This window comes from Bidens hawaiensis, unplaced genomic scaffold (assembly GCF_021521415.1).
Source record: "Bidens hawaiensis isolate Kalapana, Puna unplaced genomic scaffold, B.hawaiensis_p1.1 tig00030391_1, whole genome shotgun sequence".
In the NCBI taxonomy this organism is placed as follows: domain Eukaryota; kingdom Viridiplantae; phylum Streptophyta; class Magnoliopsida; order Asterales; family Asteraceae; genus Bidens; species Bidens hawaiensis.
Window position 1 is genome coordinate 13368 of NW_027495064.1, and position 21419 is coordinate 34786.

At 43.5% G+C, this 21419-nt stretch overlaps 2 protein-coding genes across 2 annotated transcripts; one reads left to right on the forward strand and one right to left on the reverse strand.

The window, feature by feature from the left end:
- Window positions 1-1501: 1501 nt before the first annotated feature.
- LOC143580369 (DNA replication complex GINS protein SLD5-like) lies at window positions 1502-3654 on the forward strand. Its single transcript, XM_077063413.1, has 6 exons — window positions 1502-1743; window positions 2675-2797; window positions 2884-2966; window positions 3051-3160; window positions 3253-3328; window positions 3429-3654. The coding sequence occupies exons 1-6, from the start codon at window positions 1570-1572 to the stop codon at window positions 3529-3531; spliced, it is 669 nt and encodes a 222-aa protein (XP_076919528.1). The 5' UTR covers window positions 1502-1569; the 3' UTR covers window positions 3532-3654.
- A 612-nt stretch (window positions 3655-4266) lies between these two features.
- LOC143580366 (uncharacterized) lies at window positions 4267-21006 on the reverse strand. Its single transcript, XM_077063409.1, has 10 exons — window positions 20773-21006; window positions 20555-20639; window positions 19850-19969; window positions 19315-19587; window positions 17971-18347; window positions 17783-17882; window positions 5244-5297; window positions 5084-5170; window positions 4851-4979; window positions 4267-4771 (listed from the first exon to the last, which is right to left on the reverse strand). Exons 1-10 carry the CDS (start codon window positions 20814-20816, stop codon window positions 4454-4456), a joined length of 1587 nt encoding a protein of 528 aa, XP_076919524.1. The 5' UTR covers window positions 20817-21006; the 3' UTR covers window positions 4267-4453.
- Between the last annotated feature and the right edge of the window lie 413 nt (window positions 21007-21419).

The window sequence follows — 21419 nt, forward strand, 5'->3', positions numbered from 1 at the left end:
ATGGAAAATTAGTTAAATCTGACAGGCCCGTAGCTCACCCGAAACTTGAGCAGTTAACCATGTAGTTCTGAAACGATTCTTAAAAAACACCAGGTGGACCTTCTTATTACCGCGCACTTCAGTTGCTGTACAGTTAGATTTTGGGATTGTTGGGTCTAACTGCCCCAGTTTCGGTTGTAAAAGTGAAATTGAAGATTTTAATAATGACATTGTTTGATTTGTTAAGACAAACATGTTTAGGGCCATATTTTGGATATGCTTTTTCTTCAATGATGTGCCCTTTTTTTGTTTTTGGTTTTTAGTGTTCTTGATAGGTTGCAACATGCTTTATGAGTGCCTTCATGAAGACGTGTTTTGTTATCTGATTGAAATAGATTTGACATGCTTTTGGTTGATTTTGAAAATGATTAGTTGTTGCGTTCTTCAAGGCACGAGATCAATAATCATCGAGTGTAAGATGTCGTCTAATATACATAAAACTCTGATAGCACAATTGAAGCAGGAGGTATTTAACAAAGCTCATCAAGTTTGTAAGTAGAAGTTCAGAGCGACTACAAATCAAAAAAGATTTCCCCACACCCCCGCAACGCGGGGGGCTCAAACCTAGTTAGATAAAAGTACAAAAATTATCTAGATATATTTTATGGAACTTCATTTCTACTTTCTGAAAAATTCGTAGGGCATCTTTTGATTATTTACACATAAGTACAAAAATTATGTTGCAGAAAGTTGTACCACTAGCCACAAATTTTGTAAAAGCAATGAACAATACTATTTTTTGTGAGAGAAAAAGAATTTGCCAATTAAAAGTTTTTAATGGTAACTAGAAAATACTCATAGTTATCATATGTGAGATGAATATGGTTATCATAAGGTTTTTGTCAATATGGAGCTAGCCCACTTGATAGAGGCATGTGTCTTTTAGAAGGTCTCATATAAAAATCTTTATAAATGCGTGTAAAACTGGTGTATGGTACGAGTATAATAGGAATTTGGCTGTTCAAAAGAAAATATCACATAACAAGGTTTTCAGTGATATCAACAATCTTTTGAGTTATAAATTCACCTGGTCTTCCACGTGAAGTTTCTCAAGTTTTATTTCAATTCATTCATAATATAGTTCATTTGAGAAATTCTAATTCCATATATAAATATTCTACAACCTTTGAAAATACGTTCTAAAACAATACACGTGCTCTTTGTTCAACGTAGACTTGTGCTCATGTCTAATCAACCGAATCACTACGATTATAAATACAACGTAGACTTGTTTGCGTTCATGTCGCCAGTTATGATTTCTGAAAAACTAATTAATTTTTTGTTTTCACAGTTTTGTTAAAATTTAACATGTATATTATCTTTAACATGAAAGTACTTTTATAAGAAAGAAAACAAAAACTATGTTGGTTTTTAACGGTATTTGCCCGATATTTATCACCCGATAACCCGAACTATAAATACAAATTTGGGCAGATCTGAGACCGTATTTGAAATTGGAAACCCTAACTCTGCGCGCCAATCCATCTTAACTGAAACTCATTTCTTAGCTATCTTATCTTTGTGTTCCAGATGGATTCCGGTTCCGGCGATGGCACCGGCAGATTCTCCGACTACGAAACCCTAATTTCCACTACAGATGCTGATCTCCTCAAACGCTCATGGCGTAATGAGAAAGCTGCTCCTGAGATCCTTCAATTTGAGTCTGATTTAGTTCAGAGATCCAGAGAACAGCTTCAATTGATGGTATTATTATTATTATTATTATTGTTGTTGTTGTTGTTGTTGTTGTTTGCTACTCTCACCCACCCCTAATTTGTGAACATGAATGTTTGTGAACTGTTCTGCCGGAAGTCTGTTTATGTTCGTTTGTTTAATAAATGAACAAACTTGAATAGAAGCGTTTTTAGTTCAATCTTCGATAATGTGTTCTTTTACGTTCGTTTATGTTTGATTGTTTGTTTGTTCATTAAAGGCTTTTAATATTTTTAACGATTTTTCTAATGTTATTATATAGATTTAAGCAGAGTTATTAACTATGAAATGAAAATATATGAGAATTATGTGATTCGTTTATATGTAAATAAATTTGTTCAAAAAGCTCGTAGCTCGCTCGATAAAAGCTTGAATAAAGCTAGCTAAAAAAACTTTATTTGACAACGATCTAAGCTGAGCCGGCTCATTTTTGTAAGCGAGCTCAAGCCAAGCTTGGTTCAGCTCGTTGGGTCACTCTTAGGCTCGTTTAACTTTGAGCTCGAGCCGAGCCGAGCCGCCTTGTTAAATTATGAGATCGAACCCACACTGGCTCGAATTGTTTACAGTTATTTTTCATACGAACATAAAGGTTAAAAATAAACACAGAACACGATCTTGGTAGTCTGACCGAACCGTCGTCACCGACCATTTTCAAGTAGTCAAATCATATAAAAGTTGTTTGTTTTCGTTTGTGTTCGTGAACCATTCGCAAACAAGTTCATTTTTTTAATGAACGGACACGGGCAAGGAATTCGTTTGGTTAGTTGTTTGTGAACAATTCGCTTGTCCGATAAAAGCTTAACGAAAGAACATGAACAAGGCCTTGTTCAGTTTGGTTTGTTCACAGCCCTACATGAGTACATGCAAATGTTGGAAATTTGAAACATCAATAATGTCTTTGTTTTTATAATTTGTTTACCAGGAAGAAACTGTGGAGGAACTTGTGAGTAATGATGAAGATCCACTTACTGTATCCCTTTATCAAATGGATATTGACAGGACTTTGTTTTTATTAAGATCGTATTTAAGGACTCGTCTTCAAAAGGTATATGGTTAACCAAATACATACATTTGATTTTAGGGCATGCATAACTTTTATCTTTATAATAATAATAGTAATCATATGCACAGATTGAGAAATTCATGTTTCATATCCAAAAAACTGCTGATCTTTGGGATAGACTGTCTCCACCAGAACAGAAGTTTGCCCAACGGTAAGTAACCCATTGTCTCACTTTCCTTTTATCCTGCAACTACATGATTAAAGATTTTAAAAAGTTTGAACGATTTCGATTCAGGTCTATTCAAGACATGAAACGACATTTGGAGAATTCCGTGTTATCTAAATTGCCTGTTCAGTATAATTCTCATTTGAAACAAACGGCTGCTAGTGAAGAGGATGACATGGGTATTTTATTTTTTCAATTGTTTATCGCAGATTGTCAAATTAAAAAGATTTAGATTATTATTGTAATACCATTGTGTTATTCTCCTTTTCAGTTCCCGAACCGAAATTGGATGCATTTGTTATCTGCAGAACCAGGAAGTTCTTAGGAGCTCTCCCGGTGGATGACAGGTAACTAATTATCTATTTATTTGTTTATTTATATATTTATAACGTTACAAGAAAGACAATGAAGCTATTATCTGACTTTGGACTGTTTTTCATATGACAGTGGCGAAGAAAATCCATTGGATATGTATGCAGGGGACATATACGCACTGCGTTACAAGTCGATTAAACCACTGATCGAAAGTGGGCAACTTGATCTAGTTTGACTAGTTTATGTAGCTAATGGTAAGAGTAATATTCATGTATTATAAAGATATATTTGAAGGACAATTTATTATGTAACCTGAATATGGTGTACCGTTACCTTTTGTTTTATGTTATGTCAAAAGTTCTAGTGCCACATAGTCTTTTGTTCATCTTTAATCAAATGATTCACCACTAGTATTAATAATTTAATATTATCAGACTTAATAGATGCTATTTTTTTATGACTGAAAAAGTATTTATATTTGGTTGGAAAAACATATATTTCATATACATAATAATTAAGAGATCTACATAATAATAGCAATATATTGTAATCACAGTTTAAAGAGCCAAATTTATACAGTCAAAAAAAAAAGAAAAAAAAAACTCAATCGACGCTCAAACTAGACGTGCACAAATCGGGTATTTAAAAAACCCGGAACCGGGTAGGAACCGGTTCCGGGTATGGTCAACAAAAGTCAAACCAGGTTCGGTTCCGGAACCGGTTCCGGGTATAGTCGGGTATTTGACCGGGTTTTGACCAGTTCCGGGTCGGGTTTTGACCGGTTCCTCCAGGTTTTTTTCGGGTTTTTGACCGGTTCCTCCGGGTTTTTTCCACCGGTTCCGGAACCGGCTCCGAGGAGAAATCCTATACCCGGTCAGGAACCGGTTCCGGGTATGGGTTAGAACCGGTTCCGGGTCGGTTCCACCGGTTCGGTTCCGGAACCGGTTATTTTGTGCACGTCTAGCTCAAACCAGTCCATATATTTCATTCTTTTCTAAATTATACATCACACACGTGTGTTAATTGAACTCAACATGTGCCAAAATATATGCACAAAACCGGTACTCAAAACATATGCACACTCAAACTAACAAAAAACACTAGAAAATCATTCAAGATTCACACATGAAAAAAATAAAAATAAGACAAACCAAAAATCAAACTGATAATCGCCCTTCAACTGTGTCTCGATGAATCACGTACCGACATATACAACTCTGAGATAACCAATAAACACATTTTTCTGGTTTACCTTTAATGCCCATCCTCTTAACCTTCGGTTGACTTTCTGACAAACATGAGTTGACCATTTCCAAAAGACTCGTCACGCTCAACGCCATATCTTTTGCATAATAATATAAGATTTTCGGTAGGTATATTCTTGTTTCTTTGTTCATATAAACTGTCGATTGTATAAACTCTCGTTTAGCAAGCCTCAAGTCCTGAAAAACGTTCTTTGCATTGTAGACACGAACCTAAATTTAAACATTCACCATCAATACCAAAATGGCACAAAGAATAACAATTTACAAATTAATATTTTTATTTGTGTACCGCAGGGTCAGAGAATGCCCCTAAAGAAAGGGCAAAATGAACAAGTGGCTCGGGATAATCAATGGCGTAGATATGTTTATTATGCTCGGTCTTCAACTTCCTCCCGGGAGATAGTAACGAATGTAGCCACTGCATTAATGTTATGTTAGTTATTTTGTGGGACTCGCAAAAAACTGTTATAACTGATTAACAGAAAATATTAAATATGGTAATAGATAGATAAAGTGACAAACCGATGCTCTAAAGTGTGATTTGATTCCTAATATAGAAATTTCTATGACATATGCATTGATGGAGTGTCCCCCGATGTTATAAGTCGCCTAATAAAAATAATTAATCGGGAATTATTATGAACATATGATTATGAAAATAAAAAGAAATGCATATGTTTACCTTTAAAATGGAATTACTTTTTGTGTTGTTATTTGTTCCATATGCTAAATATGCCTGCAAGAAATAAGCATATAATGGTATTTCAACAAGTTATGCGAACACCAATATAAAAATTACAACTTTACCCTTGTTAGGATATCCTTTGAAATTGCAATAAAATCAATTTCAGAAACTTTTGTTGACAAAATTACTCAAAAGGTATTGCCTTCTTTCGGGGAATGGTATTTTAGACATTTGAAAAATAGCGTATAATTAAGTAGAATATAAAGAAACAAAGGTGAAGAGGTAGGTCCCAGCAGGGCTCAGTTGGTCCCGCATGACTCACCTTGAACAGGGATGTCTGCGCAAAGACCATCTACTCCCGCAGGACCCACCATGCTCAGAGAAGCCTACGCGCAGTATGCAAGCTGCATACGCAGGGAAAAGCCTCCCAATGGTAAAGTAACCCGCCTGTTCCCGCAGTTGCGGATACAAGCCATCAGGGAAGGCTACCCGCACAGCATAGCTACACGCATAAGGCTTAACACTTACAAATATTCAGTGTCACCTGAAAGAATGAGCAAAGGCGGGAGGGGGAAAACTCCCGCCAAAATGGGCCAGTCCGTATGATGGAGGATCTTTTGCGTGATACCTGACGAGGTAAAGACAAAAGATCTGACCAAGAATGCGACAGCTCACTGACAGCAGCGTGGCAGACAGCACGCCACAGCACTGTGACCAATAGCCGCCGCCTGCCCACCAACTCCTGCCAGACCACGTGCCTAGCCTGCAGTTGGTAGAAGACGAAGAGTGCACGGCACGCCTGCTCTGTGTCAGCCGCTACCTATCCACCACTCACAGGTAGGGCACGTGCATAGGTTACAGTTGGTAGCGTGTTGGGCCGGCTAAACCCCTTGGAAACCCACCTTCGGCTATAAAAGACAGCAAATGGTATTATCATTTCATCATCTACTATCTCGTATAACTTACTTGATAACTGCTCTAATAGTATTCATATACTTTTATATTCAAAGAGCAATATAGACTGATTCTCACGCCGGAGGGTGGTCACAAGGAGGAACCCCCCCCCTTCTCAGTGACGAGCTTACGGTGTCTGTTTTGCAGGTTCCCTGAAGTACAACTTACTCTGCTGGACCTAACCTTCGTGGGAAACATTACTTAGCCCCCAGATTACCTATAATCTGCCCGGGGTCACTTAGTGTTTCTTCATTGGCGCCATCCGTGCATAAAGCTAGAACTACATCTTTCTCCAGTTTTTCAAAACTTCCAAGATGACTAGAGAAATTCCGGTAACCACAACCCCAGCCACTGGGGTAAACACCGGCAACACAATGTTTACAAACACTACCCCAGCCACCCAAGCTGGGGCAAGTGAAGTACATTTTACGAACACTACCCCAGTCACTCATGTAGGGGCAAGTGGAGTAAATATTCCACTGGGATTCACTGATGCCCAGCTGGAAAAACGAACTCGAGCCCCTCGCCAAACACTTGATCAAGTGAAGGCATGGGCCGAGGCACGTCAAAGAGAATTTCAGGCTGAATTGGACGAACGCTTGCGTTCAGTCCAACAAGCTGAGGAATTCGGTAGTACTCGCCAGCACCTCAACATGAGTAGTGAGTACGAGTACTCAGACGCCGAGAGGGAAGATTCCGACACCGACGCGAACCCTCGCCATAGGGCGAAAGGGAAGCGTAAGGAAACGGATCCCCAGCCAAAAAGGAATTTTGGGGAAGCATTCCAACCAGTCACGGAAAAAAGCTCGCGTGACTTCTCCAAGGCCTTTAGACCTACTGCCACAAACGCAGGAAGGTCAAAATTTGCAAGGGACATTGCAGAAGCAATCGCCCCGAGGAGTGCCAAACAAATGTCTAATATTGGCACATACGATGGTATATCCGACCCAGATGACCATCTGAACAGGTTCATTGCGGGGGCAACCGTCAGTAACTGGACGGAACCCACGTGGTGCTACATGTTCCAGATGACTCTGGTAGGAGCAGCCAGAGCATGGTTCGACCGTTTACCGGTCCACCACATCTATGACTGGGCAGACTTCCAGAACAAGTTCAGTCAACAGTTTAGTCAACAGAGGAAGCACACTGAGGAGCAGTGGACGATCCTCAACTGTGTGAGAGAAGAGGATGAATCCTTACTGGACTTCATCACCCGCTTCAACTCCAAGAAGCTGAGTCTGGGCAACATCAGTGAAGACCTCGTTCGCGCCGCTTTCATTCAGGGCGCTGAGTACCCAGAACTTATCCGCACTCTGACGGGTAAAGACGGCATGCCATCCACATGGGATGCCATAATGACGGCGGCCAAGCGCTTCGCCGAAACGGAGAAACAGCTGGGAAGAGATCTCCCCCAGAATACAAACCTCTACACACAGAGGACAAGGGAGAACAATGTGAGAACCGCCCGGCTAAACAAAAAGAGGCGGCAAGGTATTTGGCAGTCAAGGATAAACTTTGACACCCCCTCAAGCTCTCGCCCTCTGGTTGGCGGAAGGGACAACACGCACCCTTCGAACCGGAAAAACCGTTGGACGCCACTCACCAAGAGCGTCACGGAGATATTTGCCACGGAAAAACTGCCATGGCCAAAAGCCCCAGCGATCCGACAGAAACCCAATGCGGATCAGAGCAAGTCTTGTGACTTCCATGGGACAAAGGGCCATAGCACTGAGGAGTGCACATCCTTGAGGGACATCGTCGAGACATTCGTCAAGGATGGGAGGCTCGCACACCTCGTGGCATCTATCAAGAAGGGAGGAAGGAACGACAACAGGTACAGGGGTAACGGACGAAAGCCCGTCGACATTAGCATCAACATGGTCCAGGGTAAGGTCAGAGGAAGAAAGAGACCGATAGCCGAACCATGCGCATGGAAGGAAGCAGAAGTGCGCTTCCCGCGAGTGCCGGGAGGCCCAAACAAAGAAGGCCCCATTGTCATTAAAAGCCAGCTGGGGCACTACATCACCTCCCGCACCCTCGTTGACAATGGCGCATCGTCGACAGTGATGTACAGACAGTTCTTCGACAAGCTCGACGATGAAGACAAGGAACGCCTGGAGACGGTCTACGCTTCAATGGAAGGGTTTGACGGCAGCATGAACACACCCTTGGGCATCCTATCTTTCCCCGTCACTCTCACCGATGGGAATTATTCACGCACGGAGGATGTGGATTTTGTTGTAATGAAAAAACCACATCATACGTATGACATCCTATTCGGGAGAGACGGGATGGCAAGATTCAACGCCGTGGTATCCTCAGTCCACGGCATGATGGGATGGCCAACAACTGAAGGCGTAGCGATGATCACGGGCATTCCCCAGGTATGCATCGCATCTGTCTCCTCTAAACCCAAACCGAAGATGGCCAAACAAACCATCACTGAACCTGAACAGTGGGCATTCAATGGGAAATATCCCGATCAGGCCGTTACCATTGGCCCGACAATTGTTGATCCAACACGCACCTTACTCAAGCGCTTACTGCAGCGAAACGCAGACATCTTCGCGTGGACACCAGCCGACATGACTGGTGTACCCCGGGGAAAGGCAGAGCATAAGCTCAAATGCGATCCGGCCGTTACGCCGATCGTACAAAAGCGCAGAGTAATGGGGCCCGAGCAAACCAACGCGTGCAGAACCCAAGTCAAGGAACTCCTTGATGCGGGCATCGTGCGCGTCAGCAAATATCAAACATGGGTTGCAAATCCCGTAATGGTACCGAAGAATAACAAACAATGGCGCATGTGCATAGATTTCAAAGATTTGAATAAAGCATGCCCCAAAGATTGTTATCCGTTGCCAGAAATTGATCTCAAGGTGGATTCGGTGGCACCATTTCGCCTTAAATGCTTCTTGGATGCGTATAAGGGGTACCATCAAATCCACATGGCTGTAGATGACCAGGACAAAACCGCCTTTCGGACGCCCGATGGCACATTTTGTTATAAAATGATGCCGTTCGGACTTAAGAACGCGGGGTCCACGTACCAACGACTAATGGACAAAGAGTTTCACGCCCAAATTGGGAGAAACTTGGAAGTCTATATGGATGATTTGGTCATCAAAAGCCCCGAGCCAGAGGCGATGTTGAAAGACATTGAGGAAACTTTCAACACGCTCAGAAAGATAAACATGAAGCTCAACCCGAGCAAGTGTTCATTTGGGGTGGAAGAAGGGAAGTTCTTAGGAGTCATTATTACTAAAGATGGCTTCAGAGCGAACCCTGAAAAGGTCGAAGCCATTGTCAAGATGGAATCACCTACCACCATAAAACAGGCTCAAACACTGAATGGACGACTAGTCGCGCTTAACCGCTTTTTGGCAAACCATGCGGATAGGTCGTTCCCTTTTGTGTCAACGCTAAGAAATTGTTTAAAGAAAACGCACTTCCGCTGGACACCAGAAGCGGAAGCAGCTTTTCAGGAGATTCGATCACGCCTGATCGAACTCCCAACACTCACAGCACCACAAGCGGGTGAGGAGTTAATCCTATACCTCTCCGCAACAGATAGAGCAACCGGGGCAGTCCTGCTTGTAGAACGAAAAGGCATCCAGATGCCAATCTATTATGTTAGCCGCGTGCTGGCAGACGCGGAAACCCGGTACTCTACCCTGGAAAAACTGGTCTTGGCACTTATACACGCTTCACGCAGGTTGAGACGATATTTCCAGGGTCACCCAATCACTATTCTCACCAACTTCAAACTCTCAAATGTTCTAGGCAAACCCGAGTTATCGGGACGTCTAGCCAAATGGGCAATTGAATTGGGAGAATATGCGATTCAATACAAGCCGAGACCAGCCATTAAAGGTCAGGTCCTGGCTGATTTTATTGCAGAAGTCCCCGCTTCACGGGAGAAAGAGTGCCAGGAGGAGGTTCAACCCTCCCCAGCACACGAAATCGATGAAGTCTGGCGACTCTACACTGATGGAGCAGCTAGTAACGAGGGTTCAGGCGCAGGGTTAAAATTAACAAATCCAGCAGGCCAGGAATATACTTATGCTATTCGGCTGGATTTTCCAAGTACGAATAACGAAGCTGAATATGAAGCATTCCTGGCCGGATTGAGGATTGCGCGAAAGATGGGTGTAAAAAATTTGGAAGCCCACGTAGATTCCATGCTAGTGGCAAACCAAATAAACGGGACGTACACGGCTGTGAACGACACAATGGCCCTGTACCTTGCCCAAGCCAAAGCCATCATGCGCGATTTTAATGATTGTAAAGTGATACACGTCAAGCGCAGCGAAAACAAATCTGCGGATGCGTTAAGCAAGCTTGCATCACTGGCCTTCACCCACTTGGGAAAGGACATCCGCGTGGAACTCCTCGAAACACCATCAGTCCCGCACAAGGAAATTTGTGTCATCCAAACCGGTACAGAAACATGGATGACCCCAATAATAAAATACCTTGAAGCAGGAACGTTACCAGAGTCGAAGTCACAGGCAAGAAAACTACGCTGTAAAGCACTGAATTATCAGCTGGTCAATGACACCCTTTACAGACGTAACTTTCTTGGCCCATTGTTAAGATGCGTGGACAACCAAGATGCTGACTACCTCCTAAGGGAGGTTCACGAAGGCATCTGTGGAGTACACGCAGGCCCCCGCGCTGTGGTAGCCAAGCTAAACAATGCAGGATACTTCTGGCCGGGGATGCATATGGACGCGTTGGCATACATCAGAAAATGCAGATCTTGCCAGCTTTACGCACCCAACACGCATCGCCCGAAAAATGAACTTGTTCCTGTCACTTCCTCGTGGCCATTTCAGAAGTGGGCCATTGACGTGACAGGCCCATTTCCAACAGCAGCTGGGAATGTTCAGTTCCTAGTGGTAGCCATTGACTACTTCACCAAATGGATAGAAGCGAAACCTTTAGCCCAAACAACCGCAAAGCATATCAAAAAATTTATTTGGGAATTTATTATTTGTCGTTTTGGACTTCCACAGAATTTGGTAAGCGACAATGGCACCAACTTTGCTGACAAGAAGCTACAGCAGTGGCTGAAAGAACTTCAAATCACCCACACCTTTACCTCAGTGGCACACCCGCAAGGTAACGGTGAGGTGGAAAGAGCAAATAAGAGCATCGTCGAAGGCATAAAGAGAAGACTCTTGGAACATAGATCCGGTTGGGTGGACGAGCTTCCGCACGTCCTTTGGGCAAACAGAACGCTGAAGAAGACCAGTACGGGAGAAACCCCGTTCAGTCTCACTTATGGCACTGAAGCCATGATCCCAGTCGAAATCGGTTTACCCTCACCAAGGGTCTTAATCCAACCAGAAGACAATGATGCGGAAAGACGGTTAGACCTTATGCTAACCGAAGAGCGCAGAGACTTAGCCGCCGTGCGTGAAGAAAACTACAAACGACAAATGCAAAAATACTACAACACGCGGGTAAAACTCTGCAACTTCAAGGAAGGAGACTACATACTGCGTAACAACGAGGCTTCGAACCAACAACGCCCAGGAAAGTTGGCCCCAATTTGGGAAGGGCTATACATTATCAAAGAAGTTCTGGGAAAGGGCGCGTACCGGCTCGAAAGGCTCGATGGCACTCCCATCCCTAGAACATGGAATGGAGCTCAATTACGCAAATGTTATATGTAGATCAATTCCAACTTGTAAAGAAAAGGCCTAGAGCCACTTATGGAAATGATTCTCCTTTCATGATGTATTAATAGCTTGTAACCTATGAACTTCCCTTACGGGAAGAAGTAGTTGCGTGTGGAAGGCGGCAATACCCGCATAAACACAACGCCAAAATGTTAAAAAAGTTCTAAGGAAAACCTACACGCAGGTCAGATGTAGGTAAAGTTTAGCCATCCTTGTAAGTGCAAGTGACGGTCTTACCCGCACAATCACGAACAAGGAAGCCAAACTTAACTTACCGTCTACCACGTTAAAAGGTTAACTTATGAACACTTGAAAAAGGATAAGAAAAACCTACACGCAGGTCAGATATAGGTCTAAAGTTAAAACCATCCTACTAAGTGCAAGTGACGGTTACACCCGCACAATCACGAAAGAGGAAGCGAAAACTTTAGTCCATTATCAACCACGTTCAAAGGTTTAACTTAATGCCTTAGAAATTTCGAAAAGGAAAACCTACACGCAGGTCAGATAGAGGGTAAAGATTAGCCATCCTACCAAGTGCAAGTGACGGTTTTACCCGCACAATCACGAAGGAGGAGGCGAAACTTTAACCCATCATCAACCACGTTCAAAGGTTCTTATTCTAAACACTTGGGAAATTGCTAATTTAAACTAAGTATGCAAGTCATAAGTTTATAAAGCAAAGAACCCAAGGAAATAACAATCTTATACGCAAAGAGATTAATATTTCACAATCAATTACAAGAATGGCTGGGTAACTACCCGCCTAAAAGAAATCTATACAAGGCTGTCTATCCTAGCAGGGGGAAGGGATCTTCAAGATCAGGCTTCAGGGCCACCTCCGCTTGGACCAGCACCGTCAGAGCGCGGCTGCCCAAGGAAAGCCTTAAGGATGCTTAGCCCATCATCAGCAGCAGCAGCTTCATTCACCTTCTCCACCACTGGATGCGGGAAGGCAGCGTACTGATTCACAGCTTGGTCATAAGCAGCTTCAGTATTAACATTGAATAAAGGGAAGTTGGAGGGCGGAAAGCCTCTCTCAGCAAACCCTAGACCAAGCAGGAAGCCAGTCTTCTGCCCATCCTCATGAGAAGCGTTGAGGGCTGCGCTCATTGCATCGTCGTAAGAGGTCTCTGAAAGGACCCGACGCACAACCTACAAAAGAATATTACAAGTTAACATTTTCTAATTACGAGCGGAAAGCGTAAAGAAAAAGATAAAGATACCTCAGGCAACGCTTCTCGAAGCAGCCATTGGAGGGTAGCTTGACTTTCTTTGTAAGCACGTTCGGCTCCGCTTTTATCAAGGTTGGCAAGTTGAACTTCCTTGGCGGCAGCTTCTTCGACGCTTTTGAGTTTCCTTTCAGTACGGTCAAGCATCCCCCTCTGGTCAAGGATCTCCTGCAGCTTCTTGGCATCTTCCATTGCCAAGGCGTCATGAGCATGCTGAAGAGCCTTTAATTTGCATTTAAGCTGCTCATTCTCTTCGCGAAGTGGCTCAGCAACAGCTTCAGCCTTGGCAGCCCTCTCAGTTGAGTTTCGCGCAGTCTCCTTGGCCAGCCGAAGCTGTTCATTCACAGCTTGGGCAGCCTTGGAGCGGGCCTCGAGTCGCGCCTGGACTTCAACCTCGAGGGCCTTGAATGCCTTCTCCTTCTCGGCTGCGGCAGCGGCCAACTGCCGGTTCTCCTCCCGAAGAGCCCGCGCTTCAGATACATCTTTGGCGCGAGCTGCTTTTAACTTGTCGTTTTCACGACAAAGCAGCTCGACGCGGGGCTGCGTTCGGGCCTGGAGAACCCGAAGCTCATTGGTTAGCCTACCCTCTTGGTAGCTAGCCATGGCTTCCCCCAACGCACCATGAGGAGCAGCGTGGCGAGCCCAGTCCACGCACTCCACAGGGGTGCGAAGGGTTGTTCCTCGGCGTATGTTCCATCTTGGAACATACACTTCATTGGAATCCGACACTGCAAAAGAAACAAAGGCAGTTAGGAAAAGATGACAAAAATATACAAAGAAAAAAGAACCCTACGTACCTGTAGGGTCAATAACAGGCCGATAGCCGCCAAACCCATCACCTGAACCTAAAGGAAATCCATCCAACAGGTTAGGCAGACGGGAAAGTGGCGTAGATCGGCGGGAAGCCCGGCGCGTACCTGATGGTCCGGCCGTCGGTGCCGGTGGCGCAGGTATAGTGGCAGCCGCCGTGGTAGCCATTGTTGGCGCCGTCTCCTCAGCAACAGTAACCGCCGGCTCCGTGAAAGATGCTGTAAAAATTGCACTCACGGCCGGCGGAGACACCTTCTCAGCTGGAACAGCCTCAGGAAGGCTAGAACCAGCGGAAGCAAGCGTAGACGCCTGGGTCGACGCCTCGGGAAGGCTGACCGAGCCTACCGTCATTGGCGGGGGAATACTTACTCCAACTCCACCCTTGAATGCGTCAACATCCACACCTGCACAAGCAAAAGTGTTAGAAAATTTTATTTGAAACAACAAATCTAGACAAGAATTATGGGGGTACTTACGGGGTTTCTTGAGCTTGAACGCACGGACGAGCGGGGGCGAACCCGATGGAGCCGGCCTCTTGACACCGGTAACCGTCGTCGTCGCTGCCTCCCCGGAGGTAACACCTGCAGCCTCCGGAGCGGTGGTCTCCTCACCACCGGGCTTCCCCGCCACCTCTGCATTATCTGACTCCGAGTCAGATAAGACTACCGGGTCGGCCGTAGAGGCCACCTTCTCCTTGCCTCTCCCGACGGCAGCCTTTTTCTTCCGCACCAGTGGAGGACCTTCTGCGGATTCCTCAGAAGAAGAAATGTCATGAACTCCAGCAGCAGGCACAGCATTGAGAGGTTCAGGGTAGAAGATAGGCTTACCTGGCCGTCGGTGGCTCAGGATCTCTTGGCCTGGCGGGTAAACCTCCACGAACCGACCCGCAGTCTGCTCTAAGATGGGCAACTCGTTCTCGTCCAGAGCACGAGTACCCATCCGCGCAGGACCATCTTCCTCCCGCGGATTCAGGAGCGACTGAAGATCGTTACCCTCTGAAATCAACAAGAAAGTTAGAAAAAATCGTAGTCAGCTAAAAAGAAACAAGACATACCATAAGGGGTAGAGTTCGAACCATATTCAAGGACGATCGGAACCTTATCCGCATTCGCCGCCTTCCACACCCGGCTCATCCCCAGCATCACCATCGCCGACTCCGGAAAACGGAAAACCGGGGACTGGACCCGGGATATCTTCGCGAACCATTCCGCCTCCTCGTAGTTGATGGCGGGAAGGTTCGGAAGCGGCTGGCCATTCTTGAACTTCATGGCAATGGGGATGGCTCGAGCGGATATAAAGAAGAACTCTCTTCTCCATGAGCGAAGACTCCGCTCGGTGGTACAAATCTTTAAACCCTTGATACGGGTTGTAAGAGTGTACCACCCTTGGATGCACCTCCAAGTATAGAAGGTCATCAGGCGGTCAACAAGGGGCTCAAGGCCCAGTATCCGGCACACCCACTCAAAGTGCCGGACCTTGGCAATGGCCATAGGGTGCACCTCTGTCAGGTGCACACCGTGCCTCTCTAGGACACGGTACACAAACTTTGTCAACGGAAACCTAAGGTTCCCGTAGACAAAGAATGCAGCATAAACCCCGATCTTGCCACTAGGGGCATCGTACACAGTATGGTGGGGCTCAGGAAACTCAGGCTCGAGAGACTCGAGCATGAACTTCCTGACGATATACTGGTACAGCTCGACAGGAAGATAACACTGGCATTCGCCAGCAGTCTTCTGATCATCAGCATCGTGAGAAGACATGGTGGAAGAAAGAAGAGATTTCAGAGCAATGCTTTACTGAAAAAGAGAAATTCGCCGGAAATTACTGGAGAAGAAGAGATGAAAGTGGAAAGTGTGAATTGCAAATAACCTTCTCCCCCTTTATATAGCAATCGCAATTAATGCGATGAATTTAATACGGAAGAGAGAGAAATCAAAGGTGCAATGAAACTATGACGCGTGGCAAAAGCAAACTGGCAACAGCTGTCAAAAAGGACGTGTGCCAGAGATTTCGCGGCTACGCGCCCGAAATCCCGTGCCCACGCGCCTGAAAAAGCAACTGGAATGACCACATAATGTCATGTCGCCATAACTTCTGGCACGTCCTGACACAGTCAGAAGAAACCGTCGCACGACGTTTGAGGTATTGGGTTGTTATCCATCCAACTCTTCAAATTTCAAAATTTAAAAATTTGAAGACTAAGGTTCAAAAAAGTAAGCGGGAAAATACCCCTTACCTTGGCAAATAAGTAACCATAAGCCGGGTGTGGGTACAGTGTAAAGGCAAAACCCTTCACATACCTAACACCCGCAGGGAATTGAAGCCAAAATATTTGGCAACCAAGTAACCATAAGACGGGTGCAGGTACAGTGTAAAGGCAAAACCCTTCACATACCTAGCACCCGCAGGGAATGGACGCCAGGAATACCTTGGAAGTAAAGTAACCGTAAGACGGACGCAGGTACAGTGTAAAGGCAAAACCCTTCACATACCTAGCACCCGCTGAGAATTGAAACCAGGAAGGATCTTCTGGGCAATGCTTGTGAAAACGGAAGTAATATCCCCGCATTGCGGGAACATCGAGTACTACGTTGTTTGAGGCTCCAAGATGGAATTGGTGGTTTAAACATAATTGATCACTATGTTCAAAAACTACCAGAACCACAGGGAGAATCCGCACAACTAAGACTCAATGCTCCTGACTTGCGAGGAGGTTACAGACCTACCCGCATCATACCCAAAGACCAAGCAGGAAACTCGGGAATTTCTGCAAGTGACAAGGACTTCCGCGGGAAGAACCCCCATGGAAAACCTTACAAAAACCCCTTTTCAAAACCCTTTGCTTAAGTCCAAAAATTCACCTCACTTTATTAGACATTCGTGAGAAGAACATTGGACTGGGGGGACTTGAAGAGGTAGGTCCCAGCAGGGCTCAGTTGGTCCCGCATGACTCACCTTGAACAGGGATGTCTGCGCAAAGACCATCTACTCCCGCAGGACCCACCATGCTCAGAGAAGCCTACGCGCAGTATGCAAGCTGCATACGCAGGGAAAAGCCTCCCAATGGTAAAGTAACCCGCCTGTTCCCGCAGTTGCGGATACAAGCCATCAGGGAAGGCTACCCGCACAGCATAGCTACACGCATAAGGCTTAACACTTACAAATATTCAGTGTCACCTGAAAGAATGAGCAAAGGCGGGAGGGGGAAAACTCCCGCCAAAATGGGCCAGTCCGTATGATGAAGGATCTTTTGCGTGATACCTGACGAGGTAAAGACAAAAGATCTGACCAAGAATGCGACAGCTCACTGACAGCAGCGTGGCAGACAGCACGCCACAGCACTGTGACCAATAGCCGCCGCCTGCCCACCAACTCCTGCCAGACCACGTGCCTAGCCTGCAGTTGGTAGAAGACGAAGAGTGCACGGCACGCCTGCTCTGTGTCAGCCGCTACCTATCCACCACTCACAGGTAGGGCACGTGCATAGGTTACAGTTGGTAGCGTGTTGGGCCGGCTAAACCCCTTGGAAACCCACCTTCGGCTATAAAAGACAGCAAATGGTATTATCATTTCATCATCTACTATCTCGTATAACTTACTTGATAACTGCTCTAATAGTATTCATATACTTTTATATTCAAAGAGCAATATAGACTGATTCTCACGCCGGAGGGTGGTCACAAGGAGGAACCCCCCCCCCTTCTCAGTGACGAGCTTACGGTGTCTGTTTTGCAGGTTCCCTGAAGTACAACTTACTCTGCTGGACCTAACCTTCGTGGGAAACATTACTTAGCCCCCAGATTACCTATAATCTGCCCGGGGTCACTTAGTGTTTCTTCAAAAGGCTTACATGCATCACCAAAGCATTGTGAATGTTGATCCAAAATACAAGCTTTTGTTCACGCGTCATTTTTCTCGGGTCAACGTTCTCAAGTTTCTTCACCAATGTTCTACATAAATAATAAATATCAATACTAGGTAACTAGAACTAATATAATAAATATCAAACATTTAAGAGGAAACAACCAAACCAGCTACCTGAATTTTTTTAACATCATTTCAGCATAATTAAAACCATCATCATCAACATCAATTTTCAAAACTTCTACCATATCCGCATACGGGCCTCCTTCGCCTTTCATATTATTATTGTGTTTACGGTCCCACGTGGCATCTTCATTGCAAGAAGGACTCGATGTATCAGAATGATCATGGGTACCGGATGATGACATGGATGAAGCAGAAGAAACCAACGGTCCAGATTGAGATTGACTTTGGTCCCCAAGTTTACAGTAGATCAAAGAGATGCATCTGATCATGTCTTCCGAGAGTCTATCGGGACTTTCAACAAGGGCATTATTGGTGTATGAAGCTCCAAGGTGTTCCCCGAGACTACAACGACTTGTTTTTCTCTCCTGCGATTACTTGTCGTTAGATGAAGAAAAGTCAAACGGGCCGGGTTGACCCAAAATATTTTCGCACAAAAAAGTTGTAATTTTTTGTGAGTATTTAGTTGTAATAGTCTGATTTTCTGGATTAAACGGGTCTGGTTGACCCGAAACATTTTTTACCCAATAAAGTTTTGATTTTTTTTTTATGAAAATTAAGTTGTGATAGTCTGATTTGATGAATTAGATGATTTACTCGTCACTAGAAAAAAAAGGCCAATCAAATGGATCGGGTTGGCCCGGAGCATTTTTGCTAAAAAAGTTCTGATTTTTTATGAATGATTAGATGTCTAGTATGATTATCATAATTGCATTACTTTAATAATAGTCTGGATTTGTTAAATTAGATGATTTAACAGGTTTCATTCCTTTTTAGCTGTTTTTAAATTTAACTACACCGATGGTCCCTGTGGTTTCGTCATATCGCAAACTTAGTCCCCGAGTTTCTAAAACTACAGGTTTAGAACAATCGTTTGTCAAAACGTAACATGGGCGGTCCCTGAAATGGATGGCGTATCTTGTTCTTGTAAATTTGATAAACTAGCAAAAATACTCTTATATAAATAAACAAAAATTGCAATAAAAAGAGATATAACTTTAAAAAAAATCTATCTACTCTCTCCAACCATTTACAAGTTACAAGTATTCATCTCCTCCACCCGAAATTTATTTTTAACGTTAAGGGTATTTTGGTAATTGCACGCTCACTTAACAGCAAAAGTTAACGACCATTTATGTTACGTTTTGTCAAACTAGTGGTCTAAACATATAACTTTCTAAACTTGGGGAATAAAGTTGTAACGTGACCAAACCACAGGGACCATCCATCTAACTAACCCTTTTCTTTAAATTTTACCGTTCAACCCAAATCGACTCATATATAAGTGATCAACTGATCGAAAATGAAACATCTAATGATTAGTTCAATACATACCTTTCTGGATGATGACTTCACAACCGCAGAACTAATTTGACGATTCGAAAGTTGACCACTTAACAAAGCATCAGAGTTGACTTTCTTGACTAATGACTGGTCAACAACAGTTTGTAACTGTGATTCTATCTTACATCCCAAAGGGGTATTTTTGGTATCTAAACTAGGAACACGCTTCTGAAAAGCCGTCCGGTATAGTGAAAGTATATAACTTTCCAAATGAAGTATTTCAGTCTCAAGAGACACAATTTCTTTCACCAATTCCATTGATGACTGCACCAAAAAAATAAAATAGAAAGAATAAAAATAATTAATGAGCCCGATTGAAAATTAGGTGTGATAGATGCATAAAGTAATAAACAACGGGCCCAATTCAAATATTAGGTGAGTTAGATGCATAAGCACATAAAGTTGTAACCAAAACGACCTCTTGCCTGTTATTAATAATTACAAAACTGATATTGGTTCACAAGTTGTTTTAGATAGCTACTTATGATTAACATTAAACATGTTACAACCGAAATAAAGATGTCACCTTTGAGTTTGGTGTGCCATATGAAGCAATGGAAGAAAATGAACTTGAACATGGCGTCATTTCAGACTCGGACCAAACCGAGGATTGATCATGCAATAATATCTTCCCCAATTTTACATCCTGAATCAAAGATATAAAGTCAAAACATGATTTTTCGACTCAATATGACCACAAGGAACCAAAGATGCTTCTAATAAGCAAGAAGTAAAACATATAAATACATAACAAACAAGCGTACCAAGTATAATCTCACTTATAGCAGAGCTATTGACACTTTTTTTTTGGGGGTGGGGGGAGGGGGGGGGGTGTATTTTGATGTGTGAGACACCAACTCCAAAAATCGTTATAAAACGTGCACAATATAGAGTATAGTAATCCATATAACATAAAATGTAGCTAAACAAGATTCCGAAAACTAGTTGTGAGAACATAAAAGTGGTCCAATATTTGCATAAGAAAACACGAAATGGTAAGACGAAAACTACCAAAATTGTATCGATTTCTGTCCGGGTTGTCTCAAGAGCATTGTAACATTTGTCATCAAGTAGAAAAAAATGGTGGTGATGTTGATTGTTGAAAGTTAGTTTCATAGTTTTATCATGTGGGAAACAGCCAAATTTGTCAAATTCATGTGCTTTTAGGAAATAAAGATCAAAGCTTGTTACTTTCTTTAATCAAAACAATCAAAAAATAATCTTTACTTACATGAATTAAACTATAAGAAGCTCTTGGCGCCAAATCTAGCACACCACAATCATCTTTATTAATCTTCTCATTATCCCAAGAACATCTGCAAACAATAATAATAATAATAATAATAATAATAATAATAATAATAATCCAATTAAACCCATTTTAAATTAAACAAACAGATTCATATTAATAAAAAAATGTATATTTATATATTCAAAACCAAATTATACCCATGAAAGATTTGGTGATTTGAATCACATTCAACTCTCAGCATCTTTGTTTCTGGGTTGAATGACTCACTAACACACTCACCGACAGTTTATAAGAAGTAAGGGTATTAAGGACCCCACAAGATCATAAATAAAGAGTAGGTAGGGTGTATAATATTATGAAAGATTTAGTGAAGATGAATGTGAAGCTGAGGTTGAATTGAATAATGGGGTATTGGGGATGAAGATGATGAGCAGCACTGAAGAAACACTAACCGGACCCCGCGCAGATTACTGGTAACCTGGGGGTTAGATAGATGTTTCCCACGAGGGGTTAGACCCAGAGAAGATGGTTCTTCTGATAACCTGCAAAACAGACACCGTGAGCTTGTCACTGAGAAGGGGGGGGGGGGTTCCTCCTTGTGACCACCCTCCGGCGTGAGAATCAGACTAGATTGCTCTTTAAATATAAGTGTATATTAAGAGATTGCTAGAGCAGATATCAGGTATAATATGACGATACAAGATAAGATGAGATGGTCATACCATTTGTGGTATTTATAGCCGAAGGTAGGTTTCCAAGGAGGTGTGGCCGGCTGCAACAGTGTTCCTGTTCCACCAACAGTGGCCTACGCACGTGCCATGCTGGTAGTTGGTGGGTAGGCAGC